We start from the raw sequence: 14,236 nt of genomic DNA on the forward strand, positions 1-14,236 counted from the left end.
CCCCTTCTTCTTAGAAATGGCTCAGAGAGTAAAATCTGAGGGGGGTAGACAAAAAAAGTTTTAAAAGAAAGGGATAAAAGAAACAAAATGTTACAAATATTTATTAATATTTTAAAATTTTGATAGCTAGGGTGGTAAGATATACCAAAGAGCTTAAAACAGAGCCTTTATTACTTTGTTTTTATTACTAGGCATAAAACAAGTACTGTCTAAATATTCAAAATAAAAATGTGCTTTTGAAATGGAAGCTTCTTAATGAATCAAGTCTATCTTTGTTTGAGCACAGCATGCAAATCATTGTGTATACCAGACAGATGTTGAAGAATATTCACATTTTAAAGGGAAGATGTCTATAAATTTGAATGTTTCTATGAATATATTTAGTCAGAAATAGTATAAGCACAAAAGGGACTTCAGAGTGATTGATAGTTCTAATCATGTTTCATGTAAGGCATGTAGTGACTTCTTTGGGAGACTCATGCTAGAGCATTGTTTGTTGCATAGTGGCATTTGCAGGAGTTGTTTTGGGATCCTAATCAGTGGGATGCAGTTACTAAAATGACAAAAGAATGATGAAGAGAGCCATAGGGTGGATCTCAAAAACAATATTCCAGCAATACAGTATCTTATCAAAAACAGTACTTTATCTAAGCTCCATTTTATTGCCTTCATCAAAAGCACATTTTCTAGGGCCACTGGATATAGCACTATCTCACACACCAAGACTTTATGTGATCTCTCTCTCTTTCTTCCCCTCCTTCTCTCTCTCTCTCTCCCTCTTCTCAGTAGATTTGGAAGATTATTTGAAAATTTTGGCAATCAGAAATAAAAAGTTGACTTATGTTTTGAACAGAAGTTAATATTGGTTCTTATTTTATTCATAACCATTACTGGTCCTTGTTTCAAACTGCCTGTTCTGTAGTCTTTATAATGATCTCATTATTTACCTATTATTTCAGGGTCATGAATTCAATTCCAATTTTTCAGTACCTTTCAATTAACATTAATTGAGTGCCCAAGGGGTGCATGACTCTATTCTAGATGCTGCGAGGAAAATTGTCAATTGATTTTCTCTTAACAGGTGTTGAAATCAGGTAGTTCCTGCTGAGCACTGCAGAGTAACTAGGGTATTTACCAGAAGTCAGTTACAGTGTCAACTCCCAATCTGCTTTACTTAAGACACTTGGGTGTGGAAAGCTAACGCTGTCTATGAAATAAATGGGTGATAGTAGAATTAGACTTTGTAAAGGGATTTGATTTATTTAATAATATTTTATGCAGCAGTTATGCCTTAGGCCATCCTATCAATTGTGAAACAAAACTCCCACCCCAAGAACACAGGCCTCTAATATGACGTATTTTTTTAAATCAAAAAACTGTCTCCCTAAAACAATTGCAACAAATAATGATTGACTCTCAGAGGGACCAACCAACAAACAAATTAACAAATAAACAAGCCCAACCCTAATGAATCTGCTAAGATTCTGTGCTAGTAATTCTGGCATGTGGAATTGAATAAAAATATTTTATTCAGCCCATGTATAATATTTGCATTTCTAAAACCAGGATATTACCTGCTCAATTCATCAGCTTCTTGTTGAAGGTTCTGTGCATGGTCAACAGCTTCTTGGACTAAATCATGGCTCAGGTTACTTAAGTTAGATAATTTTCCTTGTAGTTCATTTTTGGCTCCATCTATTTCTGCATAAATCCCTGATGCATTCTAAAGAAAAAAAATTTTAAAAAATGAACTGAATTTAGAAGAACTTAAAACATTTTCCCCAGGGAGCACCAAAAGATAATCTCTATCCTTCCTTATTATGAAGTTCAGTGAATTTCAGACCAGGCCCACATAAGTCTAAAATACTATGAGTAGGTATTTATCTATTTCTCCTGCATCTTCAACTCCTTCTTTGCTATCGATTGCTTTCCTAGCATTTATACATGCTCTGCCATTTCAGATCTAAAAACAAAACAAAACTGAACAAAAACTTCCATTATCCACACATCCTTCTAATGTTACTGCACTGCCTTTTCCTTCATAGCAAAATATCTTTTTAAAAGAGAAAGTTGTTTATGTATGTTGTCTCTATTTTCTCGCTTTCTATTCACCATTTTGACCTATTCCAATCTGGTTTGTACCTCATCACTCCAGCAAGACAGAAGTTCACTTAATGATATCTAAGTTATTAAATCCAATGGGCATCATTCAATTCTCATCTAATCTGACCTCTCGGCTACATTTCACATGGTTAACTACGCCCTTCCTGAAACTCATCTTGTAACACAGTCTCCTGTGGATTTCAATCTAATCAGAGACCTATGATCTTAACTAAGGATCACACAGCTATGTAGCTGGATGCACCCACCGGCAAACCTACGACTTCCAGCCTTGGTTCAGCCCTCAATGCTGAGAAGAGATGTGCTCTCCTAGTCACCCAAATAGTGATTCTAAACACTGTCATCATTTCCAAGCCAATGATATTCCTGTCCCCCACCCTCTTCTGATTCTAAACAGATCACTTTCTTTTCTTTTTTATTTGGAAGACATAAACTAACTGTTAGTAGTGAATATTTCTTCTACACCCCTGATGTTTCCTCCCTATGAAGGGAGCTCAATTAGTGAAACTCCAGCCTTCTCCACCTCTTTCCTTACTCTGCTCCTACAAGGGGTGGGGGCGGTGATTCATTAGATTGGTAAATTTGGGAAGAATAATTGTGCATACAGGCTTTGCTCGACTCCACACTTCTTCCTCCTGGGAGCAAGCTGCCAGCAGAAAGTGAGTTTTCCTGTGTTTCTCCATATGAAAGCCATTTTGGACAGAACCTCCAGTGTTGCCTGTCGGGGTGGGTATAGCTGCCTAATTCTGGGACTGGGTATCAGCAACCCACTTGGCTAAGAGCCCTAAGGCCATGTCTTCACCGTAGCTGCATCAAAAATAAGGTGACATTCTTGGTCTCCATATTTACTATCTTATTTATGTTTCGATTTGTTTAGAACTTGGGTTCTGGAAAGGGGTGCTATTTATAGGTGGCCCCCTCAGAGACTTTAACACCAATAAACAGGAATTTCCCCAGTTTTTTCTACCGTCCCCCAGCCATTCTCCCCTAACCCTATACACTTATTTATAGCCATGCCTATACATACATTTTTCTACAATTTTAAGAGGAAAAAGTGTCCTTTTTCTGCATAAGGCATATTCCCCCATTTTCTCAGTGGCCCCATTTTCCGTTCTTCTTGCTCCCTAGCTACTGACTCTTCTCAGATATAAATATGCCCAAGTCTCTCCTGTTAAAAAACAAAGACTGTCCTTTGACTCTAGATTCCCTTCTGTAATAGCTTCTTCTTTTGCTTTGACAGTGCACTTTGCAGAAATAGTTCTTGCTGAGATCCCCAACACCTGACCCCAGATTGCCAGATACATTTGACATTTTCCCATCTTTATTTACTGGATCTACCTCTGGTTTGTGACAGTGTTGGTCACTGTCTTTGCTTAAAACTCTTTCTTTTCCTAGCCTCTGTGATTCTGCCATCTCCTGGGTCTCCTCTTTGCCTGACCAGGAAAGAGACCTTAACAGTTGGTGTTCCTCAGGGTTGGACTCCTAGCCCTTTCCTCTCCTCTGAGTGCTCTCACTTCTCTCTCTGAGCCCAGTCTTTTAGTATTCTAACCCATGTGCCATCATCCTGCAGGAAAGGCGATCTTTCTATTAAGCAAATCTGATTATGCTATTTCTCTTCTCAGGATCAGTGAATTGCTTTGTAGGAATAAATCCAATTCCTAAGGATGCCTTTGTCAACTGCCCCCTCCTCTGTCATCAATCTCATCAATTCTCACCACTCCCATGCCACTATATTCCATGGTGTAACCTTGACTAACTGATTATTGTTTTAATGCTCCATATTTTTTTTCTGGCCCCTGGGCCTTTGCATATATTTTCCCTGTCTGGAATAATTTGCTTTTCTTTTCTGCCTGATACACCTGGAAAAGTTCTACTCATCCTTCCAAATAAGCTCAAATATCACTTCCTTTATGTAGCCATCCCTAATCTCTTCAGGATGAATTTAAGTGTTGGCATATATTTCTATTATCCATGTATCACATTATTGTAATCATTTTACATGATTATTTAACTCATCAGATCACACAATACTAGGAGGTAGGAACTGAGTTTAACTTATTTTTGTATTTCCAGAATGTGATACAGTTCCTAGCACATAGGGTTCATTTTTATGGAGACAGTATTAAGCCTCTGGCCATTTGGTTGGTCATCTGGGGAATAATACTTTGGAAAAAATTGTTTTTAATTGTATAAACAGAAAAAAATACCCTAGACCTTCCACCTTTACTCATTAATTCATTTAACAAATATTCACTATGTGCCTACAATGCGCTAGTATTCATTTAGGAGATGGAACGCCTATTAACAGCCTCTACTTTCAAGGAATTTACAATTTAGTGGGCAGATATAGATAATAAATAAGTGATCAAATAAGTGAATAAGCTAATTTCAGAGAGTAAAAGATACTTTGAATAAAATACAACAAGTGGGATGGGATGGAGAGTGGTTGAAGGTAAGGGATTCATTTGGATTGAATGGTCATAAGGACACCAGCCATTTGAAGCTCTGAGGATAGCAGATGCAAAAGTCCTGAGGCAGGAAAAAATACAGTGTGTTTGCAAAACAGAGAGGAGTTTAGTGGGCTGGAGTATAGTGAGTGAGGAAGAGAGTAGGGCATGAGGTGAGAGAGGGGGGTTGAACCAGGCCACTTAGGGTCTCTTGGGCCACAATAAAATTAGCTTGTTTCTTACTTTGTCATTGGAGGTTTTATGCGGTAGAAGTGACATAATCCGATCATGTTTTTAAGATTGTTTTGTTACTGCATAGAAAACGAGTCTCAAAGCACGAGAGTTGGGGCAAATGGATCACTCAGGAGACTCCTGGGGCAGTGCACACTGGAGATGAAGCCACTGGTCTAATGCACGGCAGTAGAGACGAGGGAAGTGGTCAGGATTTGTCTCGGCGATGAGGAAAAAGGGGAAATTGAGACTGACTCTGGGGTTTTGATTTCAGCAATTGGGTTATGCCATTTACTGAGATGGGGCAGACTGGGGGAGGTGCATGTTTTATTTAGAACATGTTAAGTTTGATATGTCTGTTATATGGTAGATGAAATTGTGATTTTGTTACACATCACACTGAGTTCTGACTTGAAAATATCACATAAGAATTTGTGTATTTTTTTTCCTTTTCCTCACATAAGCATGTGGCTATAGGAGTTTCGAACGCAGTGGAAGTGTCAGTGCTGGAGGTATACACTGTGGAATCGTCAGCGGATAATTGTTCTTTAAAGCCAGGGGATTCAATGAGATCAACTAAGGAGAGAGTATACGTAGAAAAGAGGGCCTAGGACTGAGCATAGAGCCATTCATTATCTAGAGCAGGGATCAGCATGGCCCAGGGCCAAGTACAGCTCAAAGCTTGTTTTGATACTGCCGTGAGCTAAGAATACTTTTTACGTTTTTGAAGGGTTGTAAAAAAATGAAAAAACCAAATGAAAACCAAAGAAGAATAAGAGATTATGGTTGTACCTGGTAGGCAGAATCTAAAACACTTACCATGGAGAGGATGTGCAGAGGGGAAGCTAGCGAAGGAGGCTGGGGAGGAGTGGCCAGAGGGGAGAGAAGCAGGTGACAGAAGCCAGAATGAAAGAGCCCCAAGGGCTAACGAAGGAGGGCGGCTAGCGGAGCTGTGTCGAGGCTGAGAAAGCCCAGGAGAGACAGGCTTCTCTCTCTGTGCAGTTTTGGCTACACGGGTGTCGCTAGTGACCTGGACGGGGATAGTCTCAGTGGAGGGGGGTGGAATACTATTCAGAGTGGGCTGAGGACAGCAGAGAGCTGGAGCTGGGGGTGGAAACAGCAACTACAGATGACTTGAGACATTGTGTGTGAAGCTGAGCAGAGTAATGGGGCAGAAGTTAGATGGGATGTAAGCTTTAAAAAAAAATTTTTTTTAAGAGTTTTTTCTTGTTTGATTATTAAAAGATAGGAGGAGATACCAGAGCTTGTTTTTACGTAGACAATAATGATTCAGCAGAGTAAAAATTGGATGCTGCAAAAGAAAGAGGGCACAATTTCAGTGGTGAAACCCTGCAGCCCTGTTGTCTAGGTGAGGAAGGAAGGGATTCCGAGCCCAGGTGAAGGGATCGGGCAGGAGAAGGGACATCTGTAACAGGAGGGAGGTAGAGGTGTGGATGCAGAGGCAGGTGGGTTGGCACATTTGAGGATGAGGGAGGATGAAGGCAGCTGTCTTCCATTTGTTTCTAATTTTTCAGTTAAGCATAAAGCAAGTTATCAGCCAGAACTGATAGAAGGGGAGGTGGGTTCCCAGCAGTCGCATTCAGCTGCTTTGATACAGCCATGATTCTGCGGATACTTGGGTTACTGGGGACACAGAGTTAGCATTCTCAGGTGAGTACAACAGGGGAACAGGTACATATGAAAGTGAAGGGTGTTTTCAGAGAGTGATGATATGGGTAATTTTAGCTGCTCAAGGAGAGAAAAGAGGATAGGAGAGGGCTAGGGTAAATGAAGCAGAGGAGGTTTCACGTGGCCAGAGAATTGCTGGAGTGGGCATTCTAGAGTAAGTGAGATAAGAGATGGTGCACAGGGAGGGAGGCGTTGAACCAGGATTCGGGGGGAGGTACAGTTATTGATGACAAGATCTGGGTATGGCCATGGGAGGGATGACGGAGGTGGACTGGAGGAAAGGCTGGCTGGAGAGGAGAGGTTCAAGGGGCTGGAGGTCAGAGAGTTGGGGGGCTCATCCATCTAGATTTTGATGTCACCAAGCACAGTGAGGGGGGTTGAGACAGAGAGGAAGACGGGGAGCTTGGTGCCGAAATAGTCATAGAATGAGATGGCTATCAGATGACCTTAAAGTGATATCTTTTGACAAGTAATAAAAATGAGCTAAGAGTAATTTCATGACGGTTTGCTTCACAGCATCGTATTGGGAAACTTCTCCTTTTAAAAAGATGTGGCTTTCATTGATTTTCAATGCCAGATTTATTAAACACACAACGTCATGAGTACAGAGTGAATAAGATGGATCTAGATCAGCATTTTCTATAGAATTTTCTGTGATGATATCTGTGTTGTTGAATATAGTAGCTGCTAGCCATATGTAGCCACTGAGGACTTGAAATGTGGCTAATGCGACTCAAAATAAATTTTTAAATTTATTTAATTTTAAGTAATTTAAGTTTAAATAGTCATATGTGGCTAGTGGCCACCGTACGGTGCTAGAAACTGAAAAATTCAGTCACCTGATTTTATTTTTATAATGCCTAACAACTTGATAGATTTGAATTGAATTTGTTCTTCTGTGAGACTGTTCTAACCTGCTAGAAATACGAACCTGAACAAGTCACGAGGGTCCTTACCTTTATTATATCGTCAAGTTCCGCAATTGTCCGACGAGGCATTGCCAGAGAGTCCGCAGATGCACTCAGAGAAGTGTTCACCACTTCCATTTGCTCCCTCACTCTCTCATGTTGTTTCTGCAGGAAGGAAGAGCAAGGGTGAGAGAGAGAATGTGTCTTTAGGGACAGCATCAGGGAGAGCAGTAAATGTCAACTTGCTGTCTTTGGACTCAGGCAAATCTGGGTTCATATCCCAGCTCCATCTTTGCTGTGTGCCTTTGGGTAATGCTATCTGTCTGGTGCTCGGCTTTTCATTTATAATATGGAGATAATATTAATAAAATAAGCACCTGGGGAGAATCGAAGTACTTAGTTAGGACTACTTACAATGTCAGCATCTCAAAGAGAGTTAGCACTTTAGAGAGGGCATTTGACTTTTTTCCATTATGTAAAGGGGGCTATGGAGACAGGATTGAATATAGGCTCTATATTTACAGTAATTGAAAAACAAATTAAATAAAAGCATTTTCATGTGCCAACTTTGGGCCTGGCACAAATAGCCCATTTGGACAGGAATAGAATATATACAGAATAATATCAATGTCCTTTTGACAATTAAAAATGGCCTTATTATCGAAGCATAAAATCATGATCTTGCTTCATACCACTCTGAACTCCTGATGTTAGATGCTCAAACTTTTTGAGGAAGGAAACTGCCCATGTATTAATACTTTTTCGTGTGTGTGTGAATTCTTCAATTCTACCTTCACTTTTGAGTTCTTGAGGCAGGGATGTTGTGATTCTGAAGAAATATTATGGGGCTTCAAATGAGTTCAGAGTTTGAAAGTAACAGAATGAAATTTTAGGAGGGAAAAGTAAAAGACATTTCACAATTTGAGTAAAAAATGAGTTAAAATTCCTTTAGAAATAGTATTTTAAGTTAGAGTTGAAATATATGTTATTGTGTAATTTAGGATATCATAGAAATAATTGTAGAAACCTAGATATGGAAGGAAATATTTTTAAAACTTTCTAAGTTCATCTTAATGGCCTTTCTTACTCCCTGCAGTCTTTCTCAGTTTAGTGGAAAGGAAGAATGAAACACGTCTTCCCCAAATACATTATAACCAGGGATGTAGGTCTAGAGACAGAAAAGAATCACATTTGAACATCCCTTTAATGCAAGAACATTAAAAAAATCAATTTCCTGTCAATATCCATCCAGCCTAATGCAGTGTGACTAGGATCAATGATTCTTATTTCTATAAGGAAAGATATTTATAAAGCTCTGCCCAAAAGCAATATTGTAAAATATGTGTATTAAAGTATGTAAAGGAAGGGAGGTTAAAAAAAAAAAAGCTGAGACTATTTAGCTCTCACAGAGCTGTTTTCCTTTTACAGGGTCTGAGCTATGACCCCTTCTGTGAGCTCTCGCATCTGGGTTGCTGTAAGAGAACAATGCTGACACCTTTAAGTCAGAGCCCAACTTCAAAGCTGTGTCCTTACAGCACTGTGGGATAAGCTTATTTGCAGTCAATGGACAGTGATATGCTTCAAGTTAATGGGTTTCTCCCACTTATATACAGCATTAGAGATGAATTAAATTAGCTTTGAAACAAAGAAATGATGTTCTCACAGAAATATGGTCAACTTGAACAAAAGAAAGTTTTGAAAACTAATAATTATGAAAATGACATAATTAGCACTATTCACATGTTTAAGTATCTATAACATATGCAAAAAATTTCCTGATCTTTAAAAAAAAAAAAAGGATAGGAACAGTCCTAGGAAGGCAGAGTTGGTTTACGAGAATCCCTAAACCGTGCTTTTTTTTTTTTTCAGCATATTATGGGGGTACAGATGTTTAGGTTACTTATGTTGCCCTTGCTCCCCTTCCCCCCAAAACAGTGCTTTTTAAAGAGTCTTTTACCTACTTAAAAAATACAGAATCTTATGTTCATGTGATAAATATTTTTTTTATCATTCTGTTACTTTTTGGAGTTAGGAGTAAAATGACAAAATAAATAATGTAATTATTAGTTGTGTGGCTACTGTTTGCACACATCAAATTGATTAACCTATGTGGGTATTTTTTTGGTTTTGTATAAAGACTGAAACTTTGGTGTTATTATTTTCTAGCCCATGCTATAGGTCTAATAGTGAAATTTGAACTTAAAACACTTAAATTTGCTTTCTAAAACACAGAGTCAAATTCTGATGAAGTCAGACCCATCAAATCAATTTGTTGTAGAAAAGACTACTAAATAAATAAAGGGTTACATTTTAAATTTTGCTGGAAGGAATTAAAATTTCATGACATTTAAATATGCAAAAGTATGCAAAAGAATAATAGTAGTGTTTAGTAATTTAGAAGTCTAAGTTAACATGAAATAAATAAGAGTGTTTGTAATTAAGAATAACCAGTATACACAAATCATTTCTGTATTACTTGAGAGTGCTCCATGCATTTGTCTGTTCATTAACAAATGTAACAAATGCAAGATATTGCGTTTTATGCTATAAAGATATAATTTGTGCAAGGCAAGAGTGCTGCCCTTTTAATGCTTACAGTCTAGTGGGGATAGACTAGATGCATACCATAACACACACACACACACACACACACACACACACACAGACACGATACACAACTATGCATTCAGCAATTAAAAATGCCTCCTAGACTGGAATGTAGAAGAATATATGCTAAGTGTGATGAAGCCTGGTGATCATTCCAGGGGTACAACTGATGGCTGCACCAGTGTAGAGGGCAGGACTCTTTCTGGTGCTCAGGGTTCTTAACCTGGGGTTTGTCAACCTTATACATATGAACAAGTGCACATTTTTCTCATGGCAGAGGGGTGTGTGTGTGTGTGTGTGTGTGTGTGTGTGTGTATTCCACAGTTTTCACTGAACCCTCAAAAGGATCTAAGACTGCAGCAATGTAAGAACCACTGGATTCAAATAAGTAGGTGAGGCACTCTAAGGAAGGAGACATTTAACCTAGCTTAAAGGCTAGGCAGAATTAAGCATAGGTGAGAGAGATGAGCAAAGGACACACTAAGAGCAAAGGAAATAAGAAGTTCTTGGTCTCCAATGGCTGGGAAGAAGGTTTTATAGGAAAATCAAGAGATACCGCTCGGATAGTGTGTGAGCTCACACCATGGATGGCTGGGCAATTTACCTTCCTTAAGTAGGAAGCCATTGAAGGCTTTTGATGAAGGTTGATTATATAGTTTCTGTACAATTAGACAGACACCTTGAAATCAATCTAGCAGTGATCTGAAGAAGAGGGAGGGCAGGAGCCTAGGTAGGGGGCAGACCAAAATGTCCCTAAGTGAGGTACAAAGGGCTGGAGTAATCACTGCTTACAGACTGCTGGGGAGGAGGGGCTGACTTAGAGTCTGGGACTTAGTAGAAGAGACCCCTGGACAGGAACGCGAAAATTAGGAAGGGAAATTGAAAAAACAGTTGATTTTTAGCAGGTAATAGCAGGACATAGCTACGTGGCTATTCCTGCAGACAGACACCAATATGAAAGTGGTGCCACGGGCTTGGCTATGAATAAGGAGGCAGACACGCAGATCCCTCTCAAGGACTGAAGCAGTGAGACCATTGAAGTCACTGAGGGAGGAGACAGGGCAAGGGCAAAGGGGTGCAACTGTGGCTAATGCCAGCGCTGAAGAACAGGAAGAGGAAGGAGAACCGAGACTGAGCAGGGCTTTAAAATGCCTCCATGCTATGCTGTTCTCTTCCTGAAATATTGCTCATGCTGTCCGTTTGTACTTAAGTAGAAGAGTTTGTTTAGTAAAGCTAAAATGAGGCCTACCATCTGTCTGAATCACTAAAATGCCAAATTTCTGCTATCCACATGCATGAAGTTTTTAAAAAATTGTGCATAAGAAACATTTAATGAAAAGCTATTTTGGCAATCGTTCACTTTTAGAACTGAAGTCTGTTCATATAGGTAACACTGTCCACTTGCTTGCTACATTTACAAAGTCCAGTGCGTCCTGACACACACACTGACATTGACCTGCCACTAGCAAATCAGCTGGTTTGTGCCTATGCAGGTACTTTGATTCTCAGTTCACGGACTGTGTGTTACCCTTCCTCATTACAGACTTTACAAAGGGCCTTTGACAACAAGATCCATTCCTAAAAATAAATTAATAGAGAACTGACCATGTTAACACACAATATACTTGCATGTGTTCTCTAGCACACATGTATGTAGAAGACAAAGCACTTTGCTGATACTGACAACTTAGAATATAAAATGAGAACCACACACAGTTTACCATTACTAGTAGCAATAGATCTCACTTTTTTCTCGGTAATAATCCTTACTTTCCGTGGCTAAGGAGACAGCTGGGCTCTGGCTGGGGTCTCCTGCATGCCACTGCTTGTCTTTGTCCTACCAGGGTTGGTTTGGCCTGGCAGGTCCACTTCTCACTTCAGGGCTCTCGGTACTGAACATGCTTCTGGGTCTGCATCTGACCACAGTGTTGTTTCTCTCTTACTTAAAGGCTCTAAGTCCTCTCTTGGGAATAGAACAGTGGTATGCCACAGGCTAGGGTCAGGTCCTTGAAACTCTCAGGATAAGAAGAATCACTTATTACTCAGCATTGAAAATAGATCTTCAATAAACTTGGGCACAATCTGACAAAACTACAGATCCTCAAATTGGAAAGTCCTTTAGGTTTTCATTAAATCAACACATTTACTGAGCTGTTACTTTGTGCCAGGCATTGTGCTAAATGTTTGAGAATTCAAAGATGAAGAAGACAGTACTCCCTGACTTTTTGGATCCCTGAGTTTTGCTCATAGCTTTCTCTTTGTTCACAATTTTTTCACCTTAATCTTTGTGAATATGTTGAAACATGCATGTGTCAATCTGTCAGAAGACGACCCCTCTCAATGGAGGTTGTTGTGAGTACATGCATTGCTTGGAGCGGACATGTGACTACTACTGGTTCTCAGCCCTCTAGGTGTGGGCATGCACAAATTCTGGCCCCACCGGATGACTGCCTTTGCAAGCTATGGCCATGTCTGGGAATTTTCCTTGCCTCTTTGTATTTGCATAGCCTTGGCTTAAATTAGTCTCCCTATCTCTGCAGCTGCTGACCAGCCAGGCTGGGAGATTTGCTTATAGAGCTTTCCACACATACCATGTGTAATATGGCTTTCCAAAACTTACACATACCCAGAACACATGGTCCTGGGCTCCTTTGGTGTTTTAGTGCTCTCAGTGCAAAAAAAGGTACACGTTGCTCACTCACTTGCAAGAGCAACCCATCCATACACACAGACACAAGCACGAGAACAACTGCATTCTTATCAAACCAAGAACTAAACAATTATCATAGTTTCAACTTGATTTTAGGAATACCTAGTTATATTAGTAATTTATAGCAGCAAAAATACAACAATATTTTAAAAATATGAATATTGAGAACAAAACTTAAGATAAGATGAACTCTAGAATGTTTAGAGTTCTGGTCCACCATGTTAACTGGACCTGATGCCAAGACAAGTACACTAGATGTTTTGGAAAGATACACACATGCCAAGAGATGAGAGTTAAAGCCCTCAAAAACTCAGAAGCTACCACATCAGTGAAGTGTTTATAATTTAAATAATATTTGGCATGATAGGACATCATGTAAAGTCAGTGGTTCTCAAACTTTGGAGCTTAGTAGAATCATCCTCAGATTTATATATCTTGGTTGAAGCTCAAGAATTTGTATTTCTAACAAATTTCCAAATAATGTGAAGCCATGCATGCAGCTAAAAGCAAGACCCTATTTGAAAAGCAACTCCTTGAAATCTACTGTGCACTAGCTGAGGCTGAGCACCTGACCATGTGACATCAAAGAGAGGGTATCACTACACTTAAGGAATCTTAATGTTAGGTGGATACAACAATTCATCATGTAATAGAACTAATATACTTGCAAGTGATCCCTAGAAGATTCAGAGGACATAATAAAGTACAAGAACAGGGAGACCAGACTATATCATGTTACCTACCTCTGTTTCACTTCTGCCTCCCCTTCAACTTTACACCTATGACCTCTTGGAGGGCTCCCTAAGACTCACTGACAAAGGTGGATACTATTCAGCTCTGATGAATTAGTTTTTATTGGATGAATAAGTTGTTATTAGAGGAAAATGGAGTGCTTCCAGACTATAATATTTTTTAGGGATGTTCCTGAATACAGTGTCAGGAAGAAATACTCTCCAGTGGGAAGAGCTCCATGCAGTGCACTTGTTTATTTACTTTGGGGAAATGGAGATTGCCTTAAGTACAGATATATACTGACTTTTAGACAGACATAAATAGCCTACCTGTTTGCTCCAGATATTAAAGGACAAAATTGGAAAAATTGGAGTCAAAGAATTTGGCCAAGAGTCAAGTGGGTAGACTATGAGATTGATTGCAAAACACACACACCTTTGATCCCATATTAATACTCACCAAGGAACAAAGTTGGAGACTCTTAACAACAAGGTGAACAGGGTGATCTTTCTAGCAGAAATTGACTAGCCTCTCTCTTGCCCTCAACTCCCTTGTACAATGGGTCCAGGAAGAGAGTGTACATGTGAGCAGGGATGTAAACTATGTATGGGCTCAAGAATTTATGTTCCTCTTCACCACCCATAAACCTGTCAGCAGAAGAGAATACCTCTGAATCCTTTATCTTAGCACCATTCCTCAAAAAGTCCTCTTGGTGTCAGGTTAATACATTGGACCCTTTCCACCTTGGAAGGTGCAGCAATTCATTCCTACTGGAATTGGCACTTGCTTCA

General features: G+C 39.5%; 1 protein-coding gene across 2 annotated transcripts in view; it reads right to left on the minus strand.

The window, feature by feature from the left end:
* The window catches only part of LAMA4 (laminin, alpha 4), a 132,589-nt gene that overhangs the window by 45,934 nt on the left and 72,419 nt on the right, over positions 1-14,236 (minus strand). For both annotated transcript variants that reach the window (XM_012645091.1, XM_012645090.1), the window contains exons 13-14: positions 7,445-7,561; positions 1,575-1,723 (exon numbers count right to left, since the gene is read on the minus strand). In XM_012645091.1, the coding sequence (XP_012500545.1) occupies positions 1,575-1,723; positions 7,445-7,561 (266 nt within the window). The remainder of the gene's footprint in view (positions 1-1,574; positions 1,724-7,444; positions 7,562-14,236) is intronic.

Source organism: Propithecus coquereli, unplaced genomic scaffold (genome assembly GCF_000956105.1).
Source record: "Propithecus coquereli isolate 6110/MARCELLA unplaced genomic scaffold, Pcoq_1.0 Scaffold225, whole genome shotgun sequence".
Classification (NCBI taxonomy): Eukaryota; Metazoa; Chordata; class Mammalia; order Primates; family Indriidae; genus Propithecus; species Propithecus coquereli.